The sequence below is a fragment of the Lithobates pipiens genome, unplaced genomic scaffold (assembly GCF_037356315.1).
Source record: "Lithobates pipiens isolate NorthernLeopardFrog02 unplaced genomic scaffold, aLitPip1_a1.2 Scaffold_1, whole genome shotgun sequence".
NCBI lineage: Eukaryota > Metazoa > Chordata > Amphibia > Anura > Ranidae > Lithobates > Lithobates pipiens.
The window spans coordinates 70,232,084-70,250,914 of NW_027507685.1; the positions used below are offsets into that span (position 1 = coordinate 70,232,084).

Here is an 18,831-nt window from a genome sequence, read left to right on the forward strand (position 1 = left end):
GAGGGGGGGGGGGGGTTCCGATGAGCGGAAGTTCCACTTTAGGGTGGAACCCCCGCTTTAATGAGGGCACAGACGGCAATAAAAACCTAATAGGCGTTCTAATACCTCTCCACTCTATCCAAAACGTAAAACGTTTTTTTTTGCCTTTTTAGCTATACTTTAAATAGGAAGCACCTTTATTGTAAATGCCTGAACATCAGCCTTCACTTTAGTCTTTCATGGTTCTACAAGCTTCTCTTCTGTACTAAAACTGCTTAGGCCCCTATCACACTTATGTAACTTGTCCTATGACTTGGGACTGCAATTTCCAATGAGTACCGTTCATATCTGTGTGACTTCAAAGTAGTCCCTGCACTACTTTGGTCTAACTGTGATGCGACTTGCCGTCCATAGACCTCAAAATTACACAGGCATTGCTTGAAGTCGCGTTGCAAAGTTGTGACTTTCATTTTGCACAAGAGTCAAAGGAGCCTTACTCTGATTGATTTAACCATGTTCATTAGAATCTGCTGTAAGTCCGAGCCTGCCATTTCCTGGCTGGAGATTTCCAGCATCTACCCCCTTTTCCTCTTCAGCCTTACTGCTCCATCCTTTTCAGTTATTGGGCTCTACATAATGTATTACGGCTCAGAATCAGGTGTGGATGGTCCCTAGAACAGTCTACGTGCAAATACACCTGCCTAGGAATACCCACTTTCCAAGACTGACATCCACTCATCAAGAATTTTGTATAACTGCTTGCATCTGAGCTGAGGGCTCTTGTGGAGTCCAGAGGCAGGGAGCTGTGAAATGTTCAGGAAGCTATGTACCTGGCCAGCCTTCCCACCAGCTATGATGTGCCTGCGTTGTACAGAGACCCAGGGATGACATCACTGGATCTAAAATGGGGTATGCTCTGGAACCAGAAAAATGTAATTGGCATATTGATGTGGGGGATGGGGAGAAACCAGGAAATGCATAATATAGAAAATTAAACTTCTGATTTAAGGGAATGGGAGCGATGCATGTGCACAATGCCATTAAACTATGTTCAATGCCATTTTTTTTTTTTTGTGTGTTTGTTTTATTCTCCCCCATCAGACCATAATACAAAGTATAAGTGGTGTTTGCCATATAATAGTGGTATACAAAGAAAAGGTTACCGCTCTGCATATAACAAGGTTATACAGTATACATGATAGTGGCGTACAAAAAGGTTACCACGTTGCTGGTATCAAGTCATACAAAACTGCTGTGCAAGGTCCGGTCTTTCTGAAATGTGTCTAATCATTTAAAACCACTTCATACTCGGAAGATTTGGCTGCTCCCAGGCTTTTTTTTTTTTTTTTTTTTTTTGCGATATATACGGTACTGTGTCACTTGAATTGACAATCGCGTGACGCTGTGCCCAACGAAATTGACGTCTTTTGGAGGTATTTTGATCACCCCTGCGTTTTTACTTTATTTTTCTTTTGTGGGCTATAAAAAGTGACAATTTTTTTGGGGGGGGGGGGGGGGGAGGGGGGGGACTTTTTTTACTTTGTTAGAATATCCCCAAATAAAAAAAAAAAAAAAAAAAAAAAAGTTTTAAGCCGATATGTATTCTGCTATATATTTTTTGTTAAAAAGCGCAATAAGCGTATATTGGATTGGTTTGCGCAAAAGTTATAGTGTCTACAAAATAGGGCATAGCTTTATGGTATTTTTATTTTAAAAAAAATGTATATATCGGGACTGCGATATTGTGGTAGGCAAATCTGACCTTTTTTTATTTTTTTGGGCCAGTGACATTTATACAGCGATCAGTGCTATAAAAATGCACTGGCATGGAAGGTGTTCCCTAGGTGTGTTCCAACTGTATGGGGGGGGGGGGGGGGAGAGATGGAACTGACTAGGAGAAGAGAGCCGTGTTCATACTCGGTATAAACACCCGATCTGTCTCCTCTTCCCTGAGGGAACTGGGATTTGTGCGTTCGTTCTGTAACGAGCAATTGCTGGTGCTCGGCGGTTATCGCGCCCACCGGGCACTCTCATCGGCTTGGGGGCACTCTTCTGGCGCACACCGTCTGAGTACAGTTACGACGGCTCGCACAGGGGAGCCAACCTGCTGCAGTATAACTGCAGCGGCTGGTCCAGAAGCGGTTAAGGTGATGGTTTAATTTTTATATTGTTTGTTTCACCTTTTTTCTCTAAATTGCATAACAATTGTTAATAGATATTTTAACATGTCCTTCTGTCTTTCAGAACAAGGCACATGCAGCAAAGACCAGGACACTGAACTCTGTGCCGAGTATAAGCAACGAGCTCTGCATGTCTTCCATTTCTCATTTGGGCAATAATGAGGCTCAGCCACTGGCGGAAACATTGACATTCACCCTAAATCCCAGCTTTGCTGGCCAGATGTCCATGAATGGAACCCAGGTGTTGGTCGCAGATCCTGATGCACTGGCTACTCCCACTACAGTGGTGGGTGCTGTGAATTTGGTACCACTGGTTCATTTTGTTGAGTCATTTGATGGGTTGTCATTGGCATTTGCTCCTCCTCAAGGGTTTACTTCTGTAGCTCTACCTATTGCTGTGACTGACCAGCAACAAACCCATGAAATGCCATTGATTGAACCTATTACAATCTTGTCGGAGGAGCACATTGCCTCTGCCACATTACAGCGAGAGTTTTATAACAGTCAAGTCTTGCAGTCAGTAGGAGTAGAAGATCCCACCTTTATTGAAGTGTCTAATAATGGGGCTCTAGTCGTTGAAAACCTCTCTATAGAGCCATTTTTTGAAGCCGGACTGCCGACACCAGAACCAGTAACAATGTCGTCGGAGGATGTCATTTCCTATCTGGAAACTATGCAGACAGCCACAGTTGGCCCTACACTTGCCGCAGGCCCTTTACCACCACTGCCACCATCTTCAGAAACCGTTTTATCTACATCTATCACCAGGCCCATACCTTCCACAGTACCCATTGTGTCAGAGCACCGTGAAGAAGTAATCACCTCTGATGTAACCAAGCAGATCTGCATAAACCCAACTCGGACGCCAGATGGACTCTCTGAAACATTGACAACTGGTGAGCTGGTGTCTGTGGTGGTGAATCTACAGAAGAAAGTCAGCGATCTTCAACAGCGACATCAGAAGCACTGCTCCAAGCTAGAGGTCATGGAAGGTGTGGTGGAACAGCTGAAGAATGAAAACCTAATTTCGGAAGAGCAACTGAATTTTCTGGAACTGGTAAGTAGTAAATGAATGCTTCATTTAGGATGGACTTGGCAAAACTCAATTCATTAGTAACGTTCATGTTCCAAATGCTGCTAGGAATAATCTGTTTAAAACCCAACTGAGCTGCCGCTTGAAGCACTTTCAAAAATTGGCACATGGCTCAAATGTTTATCTATAAATGGACATTAACCCATTCCCGCAGATGTGCGTACTCGGCTTTTGGGGATTATATTGGGATGATGCCTGTAGCTGCAGGCATCATCCCGATATCGTTGTTTAGAGCGTGCGATCAGCTTTCCAGGTATAACAACCACTGCAGCTAAAAGCCGCTCTGCTTTTATGCGGGAGACAAAAACAGACAAAGTAAATCTAGAAAATCCCCATAAATAAAAAGGCAGCACACTGGGATGGCGGTACCATATGGATGGACATGGGGAGAGAAATAACCAATAGTCCAAAGTGCTTATACTAACGTACATCAAGATTATCAATCAATTTAACCATGAAATAAAAGTAAAATAATCGCCAGAGCAATGACATAATGAAACAATTGGCAATATCACTGTGTGGCTGACGCATTGCAAGTCATAGGAAGAGCTTGAAACTAATGTATTCATTTTAGTCCTGGGTAGTGAGTAGCATTTCAATTTATGAATCCATTTAGCTTCTAAATGCACAAGAGTGCAGTCAATACTGCCACCTCTGATATGTGAGGGCATGTGCTCCAAAGCACTGAGCTTGATCATATTAGAACAAAAATAGTGTTCGGACCCAACATAACGATTAATAGCCGTTGTCATAATCCTTTTAGAAATAGGAATAGTATGATCTGATTCTTTTAAAGAGAGGTAGTTTTTGTTTTACCGATTTAGTAAAAACGCCCACGTGGGCATTTGGCAAGATGTATCACTCCAACTGTTTGAGAAAAAATTCTATAACGTATCTCCATTGGGAAGGAGCACAGTGGAACTGTCCAAGATATGCTGGCACGCATCACATTACCCCATATGCGTGCTCCACCAAAGTGTGAGTAAAAAATGCGCAGTTGCCAACCGTAAACCTTTTTAATGCCCCAGATAGTTAACGTTGGATATTCGGATGGAATACCTCAGATTGCACTTCAATTGGTCATATAATTGGTGTGGGTAATGGCTCCCAAGCGCAAAGGCACTCCAGGTATAATCCTCACTCCAGACAGATCATAAGCCCAAAGAAGGTGCTATGCAATATAGTGTGGTAGTTTTAATAAACTAAGACTTTACACTTCCCGCTACTTCAGGCAGCACCAACACACACAGCCTCAAGGGTAAAAAAAAAAGCACTGCATCGCTGTTCATGAGGAGCTGGCGTGCGTTCCATGGACCAGAGTTAATGTAGAGTTGCTTGTTTACAGAACTTGGAAGTGCAGGCTGAGACTTGGGCTATGTTCACACTAGTCTGCCTGGTAAAACTACTTGATTTACTGTGCAGGCTAGTTGAAAAACTGAGGTCACTGCGATTGGTGTGTATGAGCCCATATACACATGTTCACTGGAGCATAGATTCATCATATTGACGCATCCCTCATCTGATGGTTAAGTCTAACGTTTGCATCTGTTGTCCTATTTCTAGGGCTGGGAATAATTTTGGCATGTAGTAAATTTAATATTTTTTTATTTTTTTTTTACCAAAAAAAGAAATGGGTACCATTTTTGCTGGAAGGCATCCATGAGAAGCCATAATATTTATTAGCAAACTTCATGGCAAAAGCCTGGAGTACACAGCTAAACTTCAGCACTGCTGAATGGCAATATAGCGCTGGTTTGTTCTCTGGGGTTCCCACTGTTGGAGCTAAATGCAGGACAGACTTGGGTCAGCTATAGATGATTGGAATCATGGCTGGTTCATCAGTAACCAAATGAGATTCAAACCATATATGGGCTGGCTGAATATACCCAAATCAAATTCATCGGGGGGGGGGGGGGGGGGGGGGGGTTTACAACTGGGGTACAACCAGCCTGACGGATTTTACATGCGACTATTTTAGCCGCTAGCAATAATCGGTGTGTTCTGGAAGGGATGGCTTTCCCTGCCGAGATAACATAATAGTTCGGTGAGAGGGATTCCTCTGTCAACACTGCCATTTTTTTTTTTCTTTCCTGCAACCACCAGAGTTGATTGGAAGGGAGAGAGAATCCGTGTGTGTTTGTCCCCACCGGGAGAACAGTGATTACTGCTAGGGGCTATTAAAGCGGCTAGCAATAATCACATGTAGAATTCAACAGGCTGGTTGTACCCAAGTTGATCGCTTTAACTTGGGTACATTCAGCCTGCCTATACATGGTTCAAATCTTGGGTGGTCCTTGCTGAACTGGCTGAGATTCAAACCATGTATGGACAGCTTTCCAAATCTACTGCTGAAAGTGAAAAATAAGAGACCAAACATATTGACCTTATTAGAAATGCAGGCTTAGGGCGTGATGTCTGCCTTTGCTTGGGTATTAGACCCCTTTCACATGGACACAGTTTTCAGGTGTTTTAGCGCTAGAAATGGCATCTGAAAACTGCCTCCTAATTATTGCAATGGGTGCTTTCACACCCGGGTGGTGCGCTTGTTGGACGTTCGGGAAAGTCCTGCAAGCAGCATCTTTGGGGTGGGAGGACTGTATTCAGCTGCCCCAAAAAAATGCCCCTGCCCATTGAAATGAATGGGCAGTGCTTCGGAAGTGGTGTGAGTTTTTACCCCCCCCCCCCCCCCCCCTTTTATCCTAATGCTTTTTAAAAAAAAAAAAAAGTCCTTCTGCGTACAGCAGCCCCTCAAATAAATATTTTACCGGAGTCCCTCTGCCATCCGGGGCTCACCCTTCTGATTGTCTGAGACACAGCAGTGTGCCATTGGCTCCTGCTGCTGTCAATTAGTCAGTTAGCCAATCGAGAGGGGGCAGGGCCGAATTGCAGCTCCGTGTCTGAATGCATACACGTGGCTGCAGCTCGCTATCAGGGGCACTCAACAGGAGGGAAGTGCCAGGAGCAGCGAAGAGGGACCTGAGTAAAGGAGGATCTGGCTGTCCTGTGCAAATCACTGCACAGAGGAGGCAAGTTTTTTTTTTTTTTTTTTTAAATGTCTTTTATAAAGTCTTCTACCCTTTATTTATTATTTTTTCCACTTTAAACTATTGTAGGTGGTGGTAACTTTATTTTTGTATTTTTTTTTTTTTTTCCAGGCAGGTCTAAACTCCACATCTGCTGCAACAGAAGATGGCGACACAATTGCAATAGTTTGCCAAGAAGAGAGCCAACCCTTGATGTATACATTTCCCATCCAGGCGGATAACCGGACAGTATTTCAGATTACTGAACAGTAATCAGAAATGTCACCTGATTATTATTATTCCCTTTAGTTTTTGGCTTGACATATCAGTTTCAGGATAGCCCTGCTGTTCATATCCAGCAGAGCACTACAGTTGTAGAACAGGTTTTTGCATATTCATGCACCCTTTTTTTTATTTTTATTTTCCCAAGCATTTGTTCCAAACTGTAGTCCTAGCTGAGAATGTAACAACAACAGGTTAAGGTTTGAGTTGTTAAAACTGGAACAAAACTAAGCAGGGTTCAGCTTTGTTGTGTTAAACAAAACAAACAAAAAAAAAACCTCCCTGTAGTTTTATGAATCAACTTTGGTCTATATTTTGGCATATGGCAAGTCAGTGCAACTGTTTGGAGTGCTGTGGTTTCTGTGTCTTGTTTATAGATGCAGAATTATTGGAACATGGACCAAAAGTTTTATTTTGGATGAAGAGAAACAGGGTTTGATTGCCTGCTGGTTCTTTACTGGTCATTATGGCCTTTAATGGAAAGGTCTATCCTACTTCTGGTCCCTCCCTTCTCCCTGCAAATGTCACAATTACACATTACAATGTCACTAGGAAAGGAAAGATTTGCAGGAAAACAAAGCCCTCTAGCGGTGCACTTTCACTGCTGACTGGGCTTCCATCTTCACCTGGTCACCATAACCATTCCAGGTTCGCAGGCATCCGCTATTTGATTGGCCAAGCTGTGATGATGGTACTCCCTCACATATGCGTGGGAGTAATTGCCGCAGCACGGCTCTTTTGGATGGCACGCTGTCCATTGAGAGCGCAGTGTACATGTGCAAATGACCTCACAGGCGCTGCTAAAGTAAATCTCCTAAACAGTGCACGGTACTGTACCTACATGAAAGCCTTTATTACACAATTACCTGTAGGTATAAATGATAAAGCCTTTACTACCATGGCTATAACTTAAAACCATTCTTTTAACCTGCCTGCCTTATTGGTGCTGCATAGTACCAGTGACTCAACCTTGTACTGCAGCGATTCATCTGAATCGACTACAAATGTGTTTGCTGCTGTGAGCTGATCATCTTTGCTCCCCCCCCCCCTTTTTTTTTTTTTTTTTTTTTTTTAAATGGGCATTTCCGGTCTAAATCTTAATACACACTAAAATTATTTTTATTTTTAATTTTTTTTCGTTCAACCCAGTGGGCTGACCATAAAAAAAAAACTAACAGCTCAGGTCTGAGCCTCTGTACTAACAATCTGATGTTGGTACAGTGATATCCCCTGCTGTGCTTGTGTTCAGACATGGGGGTTGTCCCCCACACCAGAACACTTCGGTCAGCGCTCTTAGCCATTGGCTGAGAGTGCTGATCAGGAGCCGGTTTTGACCCTTTAACAGAAGCCACTTCTGTCAGACACACAGGCTGACTGTGTACTAGGCTTAAAGTGGCCTTAATCATTGTGGGTATTTTTCTGCATTAGTGTAGTCAATTCTATAGCGTTCATGATCTGTGTATCATTAGTTTTTGTAATGCAACTCCTGCACAGAATTGTGAGCTCATTTGGTAGTGTTGTGAAATTTAAAGGTTTAGTTTTCCTTTCTGAAAAAAAGAATCACCTATTTTGCAAGAAAAATTTGTGTCCCCTTCCCCGTTGGTGTGTCCACACCCTCCCGCAGTGGAGTGCGGATACAATATCAGGCTCCTGCAGATACTGTTGGGGAGCTGGAGGAAGTGTCACTGAACTACGAGAACTACAAACCATCTGGTGTGGTGACAAATGCGACTTGTAGTTTCTTCATTCACAGATTCCTATGAATTAATAATACAGCTGTGCAGGCAAAGCCCTGCACAGCTGCATTGACTTTAAAGCCTCATGCACACTGGACACTGCAGCTATTTTTGGCTTCAGACATTTTTCCTACAGTCAATCTCCCCATCATGTTATCCTATGTGTCCATGCACATATAGGCCTTTATCAGCAGTTTTTGGCTTAAACAAACAAAAAAAACTAGTGGGTTCTGAGAGGGTTTTTTTCAGCTGTAAAAAAAAACGCTTTAACGTGGCTCACCAGTGTTTTTAAAACCTGCGTGTGTGTGTGTTTTTCTTTTTTTTTTCTTTTTTTTTTTGTTTAGACATTTTTGATCCATTGAAGAAAAATAAAATAAATAAAAAACGTTACTGCAAAGCTACTGGTGTTTTTTTTTTTTTTTTTTTTTAATAAGTTATTTTGTTATTTTAACATCCAGTGTGCATGAGGCCTTAAATGTGGCTATAGCAGAGAGGAACCCCTGTCACTCTAAATACAGGTGTAACTTGTTTAAAAGTTGACCATGTCCTTTAGTCTGACACTCAGAGGCTTGGCAGCTGTACACATTTCTGCCACTGGAAAATGGACCACAGGTCCAGATACGTTCTCTTTTGACTTCATGTTTTACTTTTGATTATTGTTCAGATTAGGTAATTCTCGTCCCTGATGCTAGACGGTTTAAACGCACCACATCGTTGCTTTCAGACAGCACAATACCGTGGGATATGTAGTCCTCAAATATCAGATATTGCATATAAACTGAGCAGAGAAGGCACAGACCATGCAGGGAATGCAGAAAGTGGGGCAAAGGGATGAGCAGCAGATGGGCAACACTTACGACATGAGATTTTTTTTTTTTTTTAATGGGCTTATTTGATTTTCAAAAAGATCTATTTGCATTACTATTACAGTGCTGATGATCTAAAATGAAAATGTGCGTTGACCAGAGAACTCCTTTAAAGCAATTTAGACTTTCTATTTTGGTCTGGAGCGCCTTATGTTTGGATTATGCTTTCAGTGACTTTCAGGATACCAATTGGATGGTAGCCCTGTGTGCATGCAAGCTGCCTAATCGGAGCCAATGAGCTTTCCGAATGATTGCTGTCCCTTCTCTGCCCTATGCTAATGAGTACGAATTGTGTGTGTGTGTGTCTGTTTTCTTATGAAACACAGATACGTTTGTTTTGTTTTTTTTTTTGTTTTTTTTTTACTTGTACTGTCTAATTTGATGGTAATGTTTGACTTGGTTGCAGCACTAATCAGGAATCGGATCCTGTATGGGTAAGAATGAGTAAAGCTGACCTTTCCCCTTACTGTCTTTTCTTCAGTAGATGACAGTTTTGCAACACATTAACAATGTTCTGTCACAAATCTGCAAATGAGAGGAAGGGACATCACAAATGTACTTCTGAATTAACACATTGGCTGTTGTCTCTTCCACAGATATATTGGCATAGCTTTCTTGGGACCATCTACCCAAAACTGATCATCATGGGTAATTGAAGGTGCAGCCTTCCTGACATTTCCTGGCCTTTTCCACATTTAAAAGGCCCTGTAATAGGGTCATTAATTTCATCAATCTTAACATAAGATTGTGAACATTTAAAGTCTGCGTTTCGTTTTTCTGTAAGGGTCGGTCCATACCAAATGCTCTGGGAAATTCACATGCAGTTCTGTGCGATTTCAATTTGAATGGGCTAAAATCGCACTGCACCAAAGTGCATGCAATACTTTTAGAAGTGTACAGCAACTCAATTGCATACTATTGTACCACGTGATCCAGTGTGTGGACAAACGCACTGCTTTTGTGACGTGTTTGGGGTGTCATTAACTTATTCATACCTGCCGCAAATCTTAGATGCATTTTGAATGCTGTAGGATTCTCACAGGAGAACAGTGTTTGTTTTTATGCAGGCATGGTGTGACCTGGCCCTAAAAGCTTTCTCATCTAGACTGCAGACTGTGATTGACATTTTATAGTTTCTCTCTTGGCTGCTTCCCTGCCAGCTACATAAATGCTATGTAGGTGAGGGGTGGAGGAGTATCATCCCAGAAGAGAAAAGGGCTCAGATAAGCCAGGAGGAAGGGGGGCTGTGATAGGGAAAGTAAGCATTTTAAAATACCATTTGCTTTTCCAGGGTCACCGTACCTATCACTGACACAAGCATAAAAAAAAAAAAATCCTTCAACGCTTAACCCATAAAATATACCCATAGCCTTACACTTATGTGGACTGGAAAAATACTAAACTAGAATAACAAACAGGGAAAAGGTCTCTTCAGAAGAGTCAGGAATGGCAGCCTTCATACTTTCTCAGTACAATTAAACCCCAACACTTGAACCTGAATTATGCTATAACTTTACCCCCCCCCCCCCCCCCCTGCCCAACTCCATAGCATTAGCTTAACTGCTAAAAATCTACTCCTTGACACCAAAACTTAGTCCTTCACTAAGATTTCAGAAACAACCATCTCTTCTGCCTGTATAATGCTGCTGTGCGTAAGGAGATGGGCTGACAGATCCCACCACTAGGTGTCCTTGATGTACATAAAGAAAAATGTTTTGGCCCACCCCATGATGTTTCCTATATTTATCAGGGACTCTGTGGTAAGAAATCTGCTCTTGTGTTTTATGGCATTTTTAGAGGGGTTCCCATCATCCTGGCAAGATTTTTAATTTGCTTGTTTTAGACCTCTTTTCAGAGCTGGTGACAGTAGCGATATAATGCCTCCTGGATGTATTTTATTTGCAGTGGTGCCGCCTTCCAATATTGACAAAATGTGCTGTGATAGTGTGTACAGGCATGGCGTCAGCAATGGTAACTTGCTGGTGGCCTGTCGGGCAGTAAAAATGCAGGTCCAACACCAGTTTTCACCTTTTCCTCTGCTGCTGTGAATGACAGTTGGTCTTTTCCTCTGCTGCTGTGAAGGACAGTTGGTATTTAAGGAACACTATGGCAGGGGACATCTGTAAGCTAGAAATGGCTCTAATTTTGGGTCCATTCCTTCTGACATACCTTGATTTGAAAAATTAAAGTAGCTGGAGGAAAATTGGGGGCTGCATCAAGTCGGATGCAGTCATTTTTAGCCACAGCACCTGCAGCTGTCTCAATGCCCTATCGCTAAATATAATAGGTGGCGGGGAGATTCCTTCATCCATGATGATTAGCATAGAGGGGGCTGAATGAGATCAATCTATGCTTGTATGGCTAGCTGTGATCCCTACGTAATCGAATGATGCAGCAAGTAACTCATGCCGTTATACTTCACCTATAATGGATATATCAGTTGGCCTTACCCTTTTTAAAGTTATTAAACTCTCACAACAGTAAAATCAGTCTGTATATGCATGCTTGTTATACTCCCCTGTGGATCCTAAGGGGTTAATCCTCTGCATTTCGTAAAAAGGATGTTTGATCTGGTGGTCTCTGATACACCCCCCCCCCCTTTCCACAGTCCCCAATCCATCTCCTGATAGTACAGAGCCTGGGGGGCACTCTGCACATGTCCAGTTTGGTGTGCATTGCTAGAGGGTTTTTTGGGGAGAGTGCATGTGATTGGCATAGGGCCAATCGGCACTATCCAGGTCAGGGGTCATGCAGCCTTATAGGACAGTCAGAGTGAACTCTTCCTACAAGCTTTAACCAGTGCTTGGCCAGACACTGATGGTCACAAGGCTGATAAATACCTTTTCTCATCAGCAGTTTATAGTTACTAAATTGGCATTTCCATGTTCTGTTGGAGACTGATGTGGTGAATGCAGGGTCCTGGGTTTAGCAACACTAAGTTTCCAGCCTCTGCCAAAAATGTAAGTAATGGTTTTGGGTGAATGGAGTCTTTCAAAAATGGCTCATTACTCTTACCACTAGTTGGCAAGGAGTGTGATTTTTGTTTAGAATTAAATGGAATGTAACCTGAGGATTCATAATTTTTTTTTTTTTTTTTTTTTTTTATAGATATAATTATTTTTTTCTTCATGATTTGCTATTCGTTTATGTGCAATACTACTTTGAGCTTGATTGTGAAAACTTGAATCCCTTGTTTTAAAATAAAAATTTTTTCCCTTTTAATGTCTTGGTAGTTATTGTTGACCATTGAAATCTTATAAAGAGAATACTTTGACAAAGCAAAACCCATTTCAGTGGCAAAATTACCAGGGTTGCAATGGTTGCACTTGTGAACATGCCCTAGCTTCCTACCACTGTAGAAGGGCCTGCTGCGTATTCCACTGTGAGGGGGGGCTGCTGCTGTTAGTCAATGATGGAAGCCAGCAGAGCACTCTGCCATACCAGGAGAAAGTCAGCTGATGGGCAGTAGCGTGAAGAGCTGTGTGTGGAGACCCCATGTTCTGAGAGGAATGACTAACACTGAAAGCCAGTGCCACTAACCCACCCCCTAATCGTATTACTACCTCTAGCCTCTGACTCTATTCCCCCCCATCTGGTATGGATCTTGAAGGAGACCCAGATGTCATATTACTATATATATATATATATATATATATATATATATATATATATATATATATATATATATATATATATATATATATATACATACACACATTCACACATTTTTTTTATTTTTTTTGCTGGCAATTTTTACATGATGCATGTAAAAACGCAACATACTCTGGGGAGAAAAATTGTACCCAGATTTCTTCTGAATTCTAAGAATGGAGCCGAAATGTAATTGCTATGCTGCATGCAATGTTAAGTGTACAAATAAGACAAAAAAAAAGTTGCAGGGAGTATTGGTTACCCCCCCCCCCCCCATACTTGAGTTCTGTCTTGCAACAATCGCTCCCCCCCCGTAGCTGAAGCCACTGTGGCGCAATCCTGCATTTTCAGCATTAGGCCTTGTGCACACTGGACATTTTTAATGTGCTCTTCTAAACACCCCTGCATGTCGGGTTATGTGTCCATGCACACATAGGTATTTAGAGACAGGGGCATTTCAAGGCAGAAAGAAAACACCCACTGCCAGTGCATCCAGAAGCAGCAGCTTGTTTTGTGAACAAGCCTAGTATATCCCTGTGAGATGTATCAACGATCTGTACCCTGCATATGACTGGCATGTGGCAATAAAGGACTTATTTTCAAGCATCTGATGTGCAACCAATTCCTTCCTGTAGCGTGAGCTGAGTTTAGCACCTGATTATTGTCTGATGCGATGCGTGTTTCTTTCCTGGACAGTGTTTTCTGCCAAACTGCTGCTGCTCGGAGGAAAAGCATCTAGCAGAGATGGTAAAATGTCGTCATGTGTGCATGAGACCTGATGTTCATTTTATCAATACTGGCTCCAAGAAATAAGTTTGTTTAGAAGGTACATTTACTTGATTTTCATAAGGACTCATGCACATGTATGACTGCACAATACAATGCTCAGATCACCTTATTTCTTTGATAGGTACAGCCAGGTGTGTCCATTCAGCCATGGACAACAAACGCTGTCTGCATTTATTTGCATGTAGTCTCACATGGAATGTCTGCCTGTGTTTAGGGAAGGCTGTGTGCCCCCTGGACACTGTATTCAGGGCCACACATTCAGCCCTTGCATCCTATGTAAATACCTGTGCATGAGTGTTTTTTGTTTTTTTTTGTCCATGTTCTCTAAGTACAGTAGTTCCATCATCAGACTCAGTAAGTGTCAAACAGGTTGCAGTACTGAAATTATGGGAATGCAGGAAACTGTTTTGCTTATTACAGAACTGACAGGGTTACTTTAACTCAATACTGGACACTTTAACCACTGAGCCCCCAGGCCAATTCTGACATTTCTCTCCTACATGTAAAATTTCTATTTTTTTTTTTGCTAGAAAATTACATAGAACCCTCAAACATTATATGTTTTTTTTTTTATTTATTTTTATTTTTTTTAGCAAAGACCCTAGAGCAGTGATGGCAAACCTTGGCACCCCAGATGTTTTGGAACTTCCTTTTTCCATGATGCTCAACTACACTGCAGAGTGCATGGGCATCATGGGAAATGTAGTTCCAAAACATCTGGAGTGCCAAGGTTCGCCATCACTGCCCTAGAGAATACAATGGCGGTCATTGCAACTTTTTATCTGGCACGGTATTTGCGCAGCAATTTTTCGAACACGTTTTTTTTTTCAGAAAAAAAGTTTCATGCTTAAAAAAAAAAAAAAAACAGTACCGTATATACTCGAGTATAAGCCGAGATTTTCAGCCTCTTTTTTGAGGCTGAAAGTGCCCCCCTCGGCTTATACTCGAGTCATCGCTGTCTGCCCGCTCGATCAGCGTGTCGAGCAGACAGACAGCGGCCATTCTATAATTCAAAAGCCGCGCCTCCGGCTCCGCCTTCGCCTGTGATAGGCGGAACACTGAATTTCCCAGCAGCCTGTGTTCCGCCTATCACGGACATCGTCTCATCCTCGTACTACGGACGAGGATGAGACTATGTCCGTGATAGGCGGAACACAGGCTGCTGGGAAATTCAGTGTTCCGCCTATCACAGGCGAAGGCGGAGGCGCGGCTTTTGAATTTTACAATGGCCGACGAAGAGGGCACGGGACGGAGGCAAGGCACGGCACGACACGGGACGGAGGCAAGGCACGGCACGACACGGGACGGAGGCAAGGCACGGCACGACACGGGACGGAGGCAAGGCACGGCACGACACGGGACGGAGGCAAGGCACGGCACGACACGGGACGGAGGCAAGGCACGGCACGACACGGGACGGAGGCAAGGCACGGCACGGCACGACACGGGACGGAGGCAAGGCACGGCACGACACGGGACGGAGGCAAGGCACGGCACGACACGGGACGGAGGCAAGGCACGGCACGACACGGGACGGAGGCAAGGCACGACACGGGACGGAGGCAAGGCACGACACGGGACGGAGGCAAGGCACGACACGGGACGGAGGCTCGGGACACAGGTAGGCTGCACACACGGACACACACACGGACACACACACGGACACACACACGGACACACACACACACACGGACACACACACACAGGGATGGATGGATACACACACACAGGGATGGATGGATGGATGGAGACACACACACACAGGGATGGATGGAGACACACACACAGGGATGGATGGATGGACACACACACACACAGGGAGGGATGGATGGATGGACACACACACACACAGGGATGGATGGACGGACACACAGGGATGGACGGACACACACACAGGGATGGACAGGCATGTCTCACCCTCGGCTTATACACGAGTCAATAAGTTTGCCAGTTTTTTTGGGGGTAAATTGGGGGCCTCGGCTTATATTCGGGTCGGCCTATACTCGAGTATATACGGTAAATTTAGCCGTTGTGAGAGCAGGATACGCAGAGTAAATAGATACCCAACATGTCACGCTTCAAAATTGCATGCGCTCGTGGAATGGCGCCAAACTTTGGTATTTAAAAATCCCCATAGGCGACACTTTAAATTTTTTTTTAATGGTTACATGTTTTGGGTTACAGTGGAGGTCTAGAATTATTGCTCTCGCTCTAACGTTCGTGGCGATACCTCACATGTGTGGTTAGAACACCGTTTTCATATGTAGGTGGGACTTACGTATGCGTTCGCTTCTGTGTGCGAGCTCACGGGGACAGGGGCGGTTTACATTTATTTAATAAAAAAAAAAAATTTATTTTATTCCTATTACAAGGAATGTAAACCTTCCTTTCTAATAGGAATATGGCATGATTGGACATATTTACAGTGAGATATGGGGTCAATAAGAGGCTGGGAAGAATAAAATAAAAAAAAATCCTGACTTCCCTGCCAAATTGGCGCCGTTAATTTGAATACCGAGGCCTCCGAACGATCATAGAGACTCCGGGGACGATCTGGTAATCTGGAAATCTCTATGGTAACTGGCGGATCCTGTGACCGACTTACTGATGGAAGCGGTGAGTCGGTACGGGGGGGGGGGGGGGGGGGGGGGGGTCTCCCGCTGCCCATAAGAACAATCAAGCGGAGGAACAGCCGCTATGATCATTCTTATGGTGCAGGGAATCGCTGGCTGAAAACGCCGATATCTGAATGATGTCTGAGGCCTCAGGCATCATTCAGATATAACCACCGAAAGCCCATGATGTCAATAAACGTAGTATGGGTGCCAAGTGGTTAACCTCCCTTCCTGCCCAGGACAATTTTCAGATTTCAGCGCTGTCACACTTTGGCAATTACTCAGTCATGCAACGCTGTACTCCAAATTTTGTCATTTTTGTTGTGACAGCTAGAGCTTTTTTTTTTTAATCAATCATTCACCACTGGGGTGGTTTTTATTTTTTCATATTAGGCCAAGTAATAAATTTTTAGTCTCATCTGACCAGAACACCTTTTTCCCCCCATATAGTCTCAGACTCTGCAACGTATGTTTTTTTTTTTTTAAGTGGTTGTAAACCCTTACAAACCACTTCAGGCTACCGATAAGCCTATAATGAAGCTTACCTGTAGCTACCCCAGATATCTCCTAAACCTGCATGGTTTAGGAGACATCCCCCTGTATCTACCAATGTCATCATCGGTGCACTGAAGCAACAGCATGTATGTGCTGTTGCTTCAGTGAGAGTGATGTCATTGTGGCTCTGGCCAATCACAATGCCAGGGCCTGTGATACCAGGAAGAACTATGTCACTGGCTGGTGCGCCATATGGGCACTGCAGCGGGGGCTTCATTCTCAGGTGAGTATTACCTGAGCTAGTAGGCCACCCACTCCCCCCCCCCCCCCCCTTTCTATGTGGGTTTACAACTACTTTAAGGTGGTGTATTTGGCCTCAACACCAAAACGATATGTCTGGCAGAAACCCAATAAAGTTTACCATCCAAATAACACCATTCTGCCAGTATAGCATGGAGGTGGAGATATCCTGTTATGGGAGTTTTTCCTCTGGAGCAGGGACTGCAGCACTTTCCAACACCATAAAGGCATATGTGGGCCAAAAAATACTGACATGGGGTGGGTTGATCCTTTTTCCAACTCAGTGATTCTCTTTTAATTTTTTAGAAAATAGTGTTACATCAGGAGTAAATACAGCTCTCTAAAACAAAAACTGTCTGCCTTCATTTCAGGCTAAAAAGCAACAAAATGTGATCCTTTTAACCTCTTGCCGTCCACAGCGCAGACCTGAATTTCCAAGGGGCCGTCGTGATTCTTGGCCAGCTTGACAATGCAATGAGGATGCAAAGCTGCAGCTGCACCAGTATCCCTCCTCACCTCCCTTTTATACCTGAGAAATATAAAATGCTGTGCTTATGGAACACAATGCCCCCAGGAATCAACCTTCGGGGTAAGTATTCAGATAGTGAATCAAAAATAATATGTGAATAAACACTGAAAGTGACAGGTGTGTGAATATTACCAAATATACTCATAGATATATGGCACTACCAAATATTGAAAATACATGCCTTAATGAAACACAAAGTAAAAAATATTGATGAATCTATGGTAAATAAAGCAAACATCTATAAACTCCTTTGTATAATGATGTAAAGTCTATTGAAAAAGATGGTGGAAGGTGTCTCTTTTAATGATGCTAAATGTGATAATATAACCTCTATTGAGGAAAATTATATATGTTTCTTCCAATAATGGTAAGTATGGAAAAGGCAGACTTCGTGCAGCAATCCAAGGTGTGTAGCTGGGACAAGAGAGAGAATGAATACTCTTACCCCAACAGGTGCACACACACACACACACACACACACACACACACACACACACGCGCGCCATACAGCGGTGCGGCAAACTAGCATTAGACCGTTGTTTCAAACCGACTCTCCAACGAGGATCCTTGCAGTACAAAGGTATGCGCTTGCGTCTGTATGGAAAGGGATTAGGATGGATATTTCACACCAGGAAATCCAACTGATAGAAGTTCATACTCCTCAAAATAACCTCAAACTGCCATCAAATCCGCAGCACCAATCATGAGAAAAAGAGGAAAAAAAGAAGGGCCTCCACGTAGTGCAGGTAAATCCAGGGTAAAAAAAAAATGTATTCAATAAAACAAAAAGTAAAAAAATGTACAGAACATCTATCCCGCTGCGTACATAAAAGTAATCACAATATATTAAGAATATATGAAAAAATGGCATGGTATAAAAGCACATCAGACTATGAACCCAACATGTTTTGAACAAGAGTTGTTCTAAAATAAATATTTTAATCTTATTTTTTGGTTAGACGTTGCCTTTAAAGTCCTACAAAGAGCAATTGCGGTTTTCCAGATATAACTAATAAGGATGGTGGCAACCACACCCAGAGTCACACAAAATTAATAAAAAATTCACATTTCTGTCTGTGTTCAGACATGAACTGACACTTCCTATGAAGAAACTACATATACCGCAATACTTGGGTTTCAGTCTAGTGCTGGTGCAGATGAGAGCTAAATAGTAATGAGATCTGACACAGACACCGACGGGCAGAGCAATTAACAGAAATCACCATGCAGTTTCATATCATTAGCTCTCCCAGATTTGTGATGCAACACAGAGGAGGTAGTGATTAATGCAGT

The 18,831-nt window shown here is 43.0% G+C and overlaps 1 protein-coding gene across 2 annotated transcripts in view; it reads left to right on the forward strand.

The window, feature by feature from the left end:
- The window catches only part of LOC143932264 (THAP domain-containing protein 5-like), a 28,526-nt gene extending 10,758 nt beyond the window's left edge, over positions 1-17,768 (forward strand). The window contains exons 3-4 of one of the 2 annotated variants that reach the window (XM_077455829.1): positions 2,224-3,216; positions 17,429-17,768. In XM_077455829.1, the coding sequence (XP_077311955.1) occupies positions 2,224-3,216; positions 17,429-17,476 (1,041 nt within the window). In that variant the 3' untranslated portion in view covers positions 17,477-17,768. Of the gene's footprint in view, positions 1-2,223; positions 3,217-6,407; positions 12,382-17,428 lie in introns of those variants that run through there. The other variant, XM_077455820.1, reaches the window with a different exon arrangement.
- Positions 17,769-18,831: the final 1,063 nt, after the last annotated feature.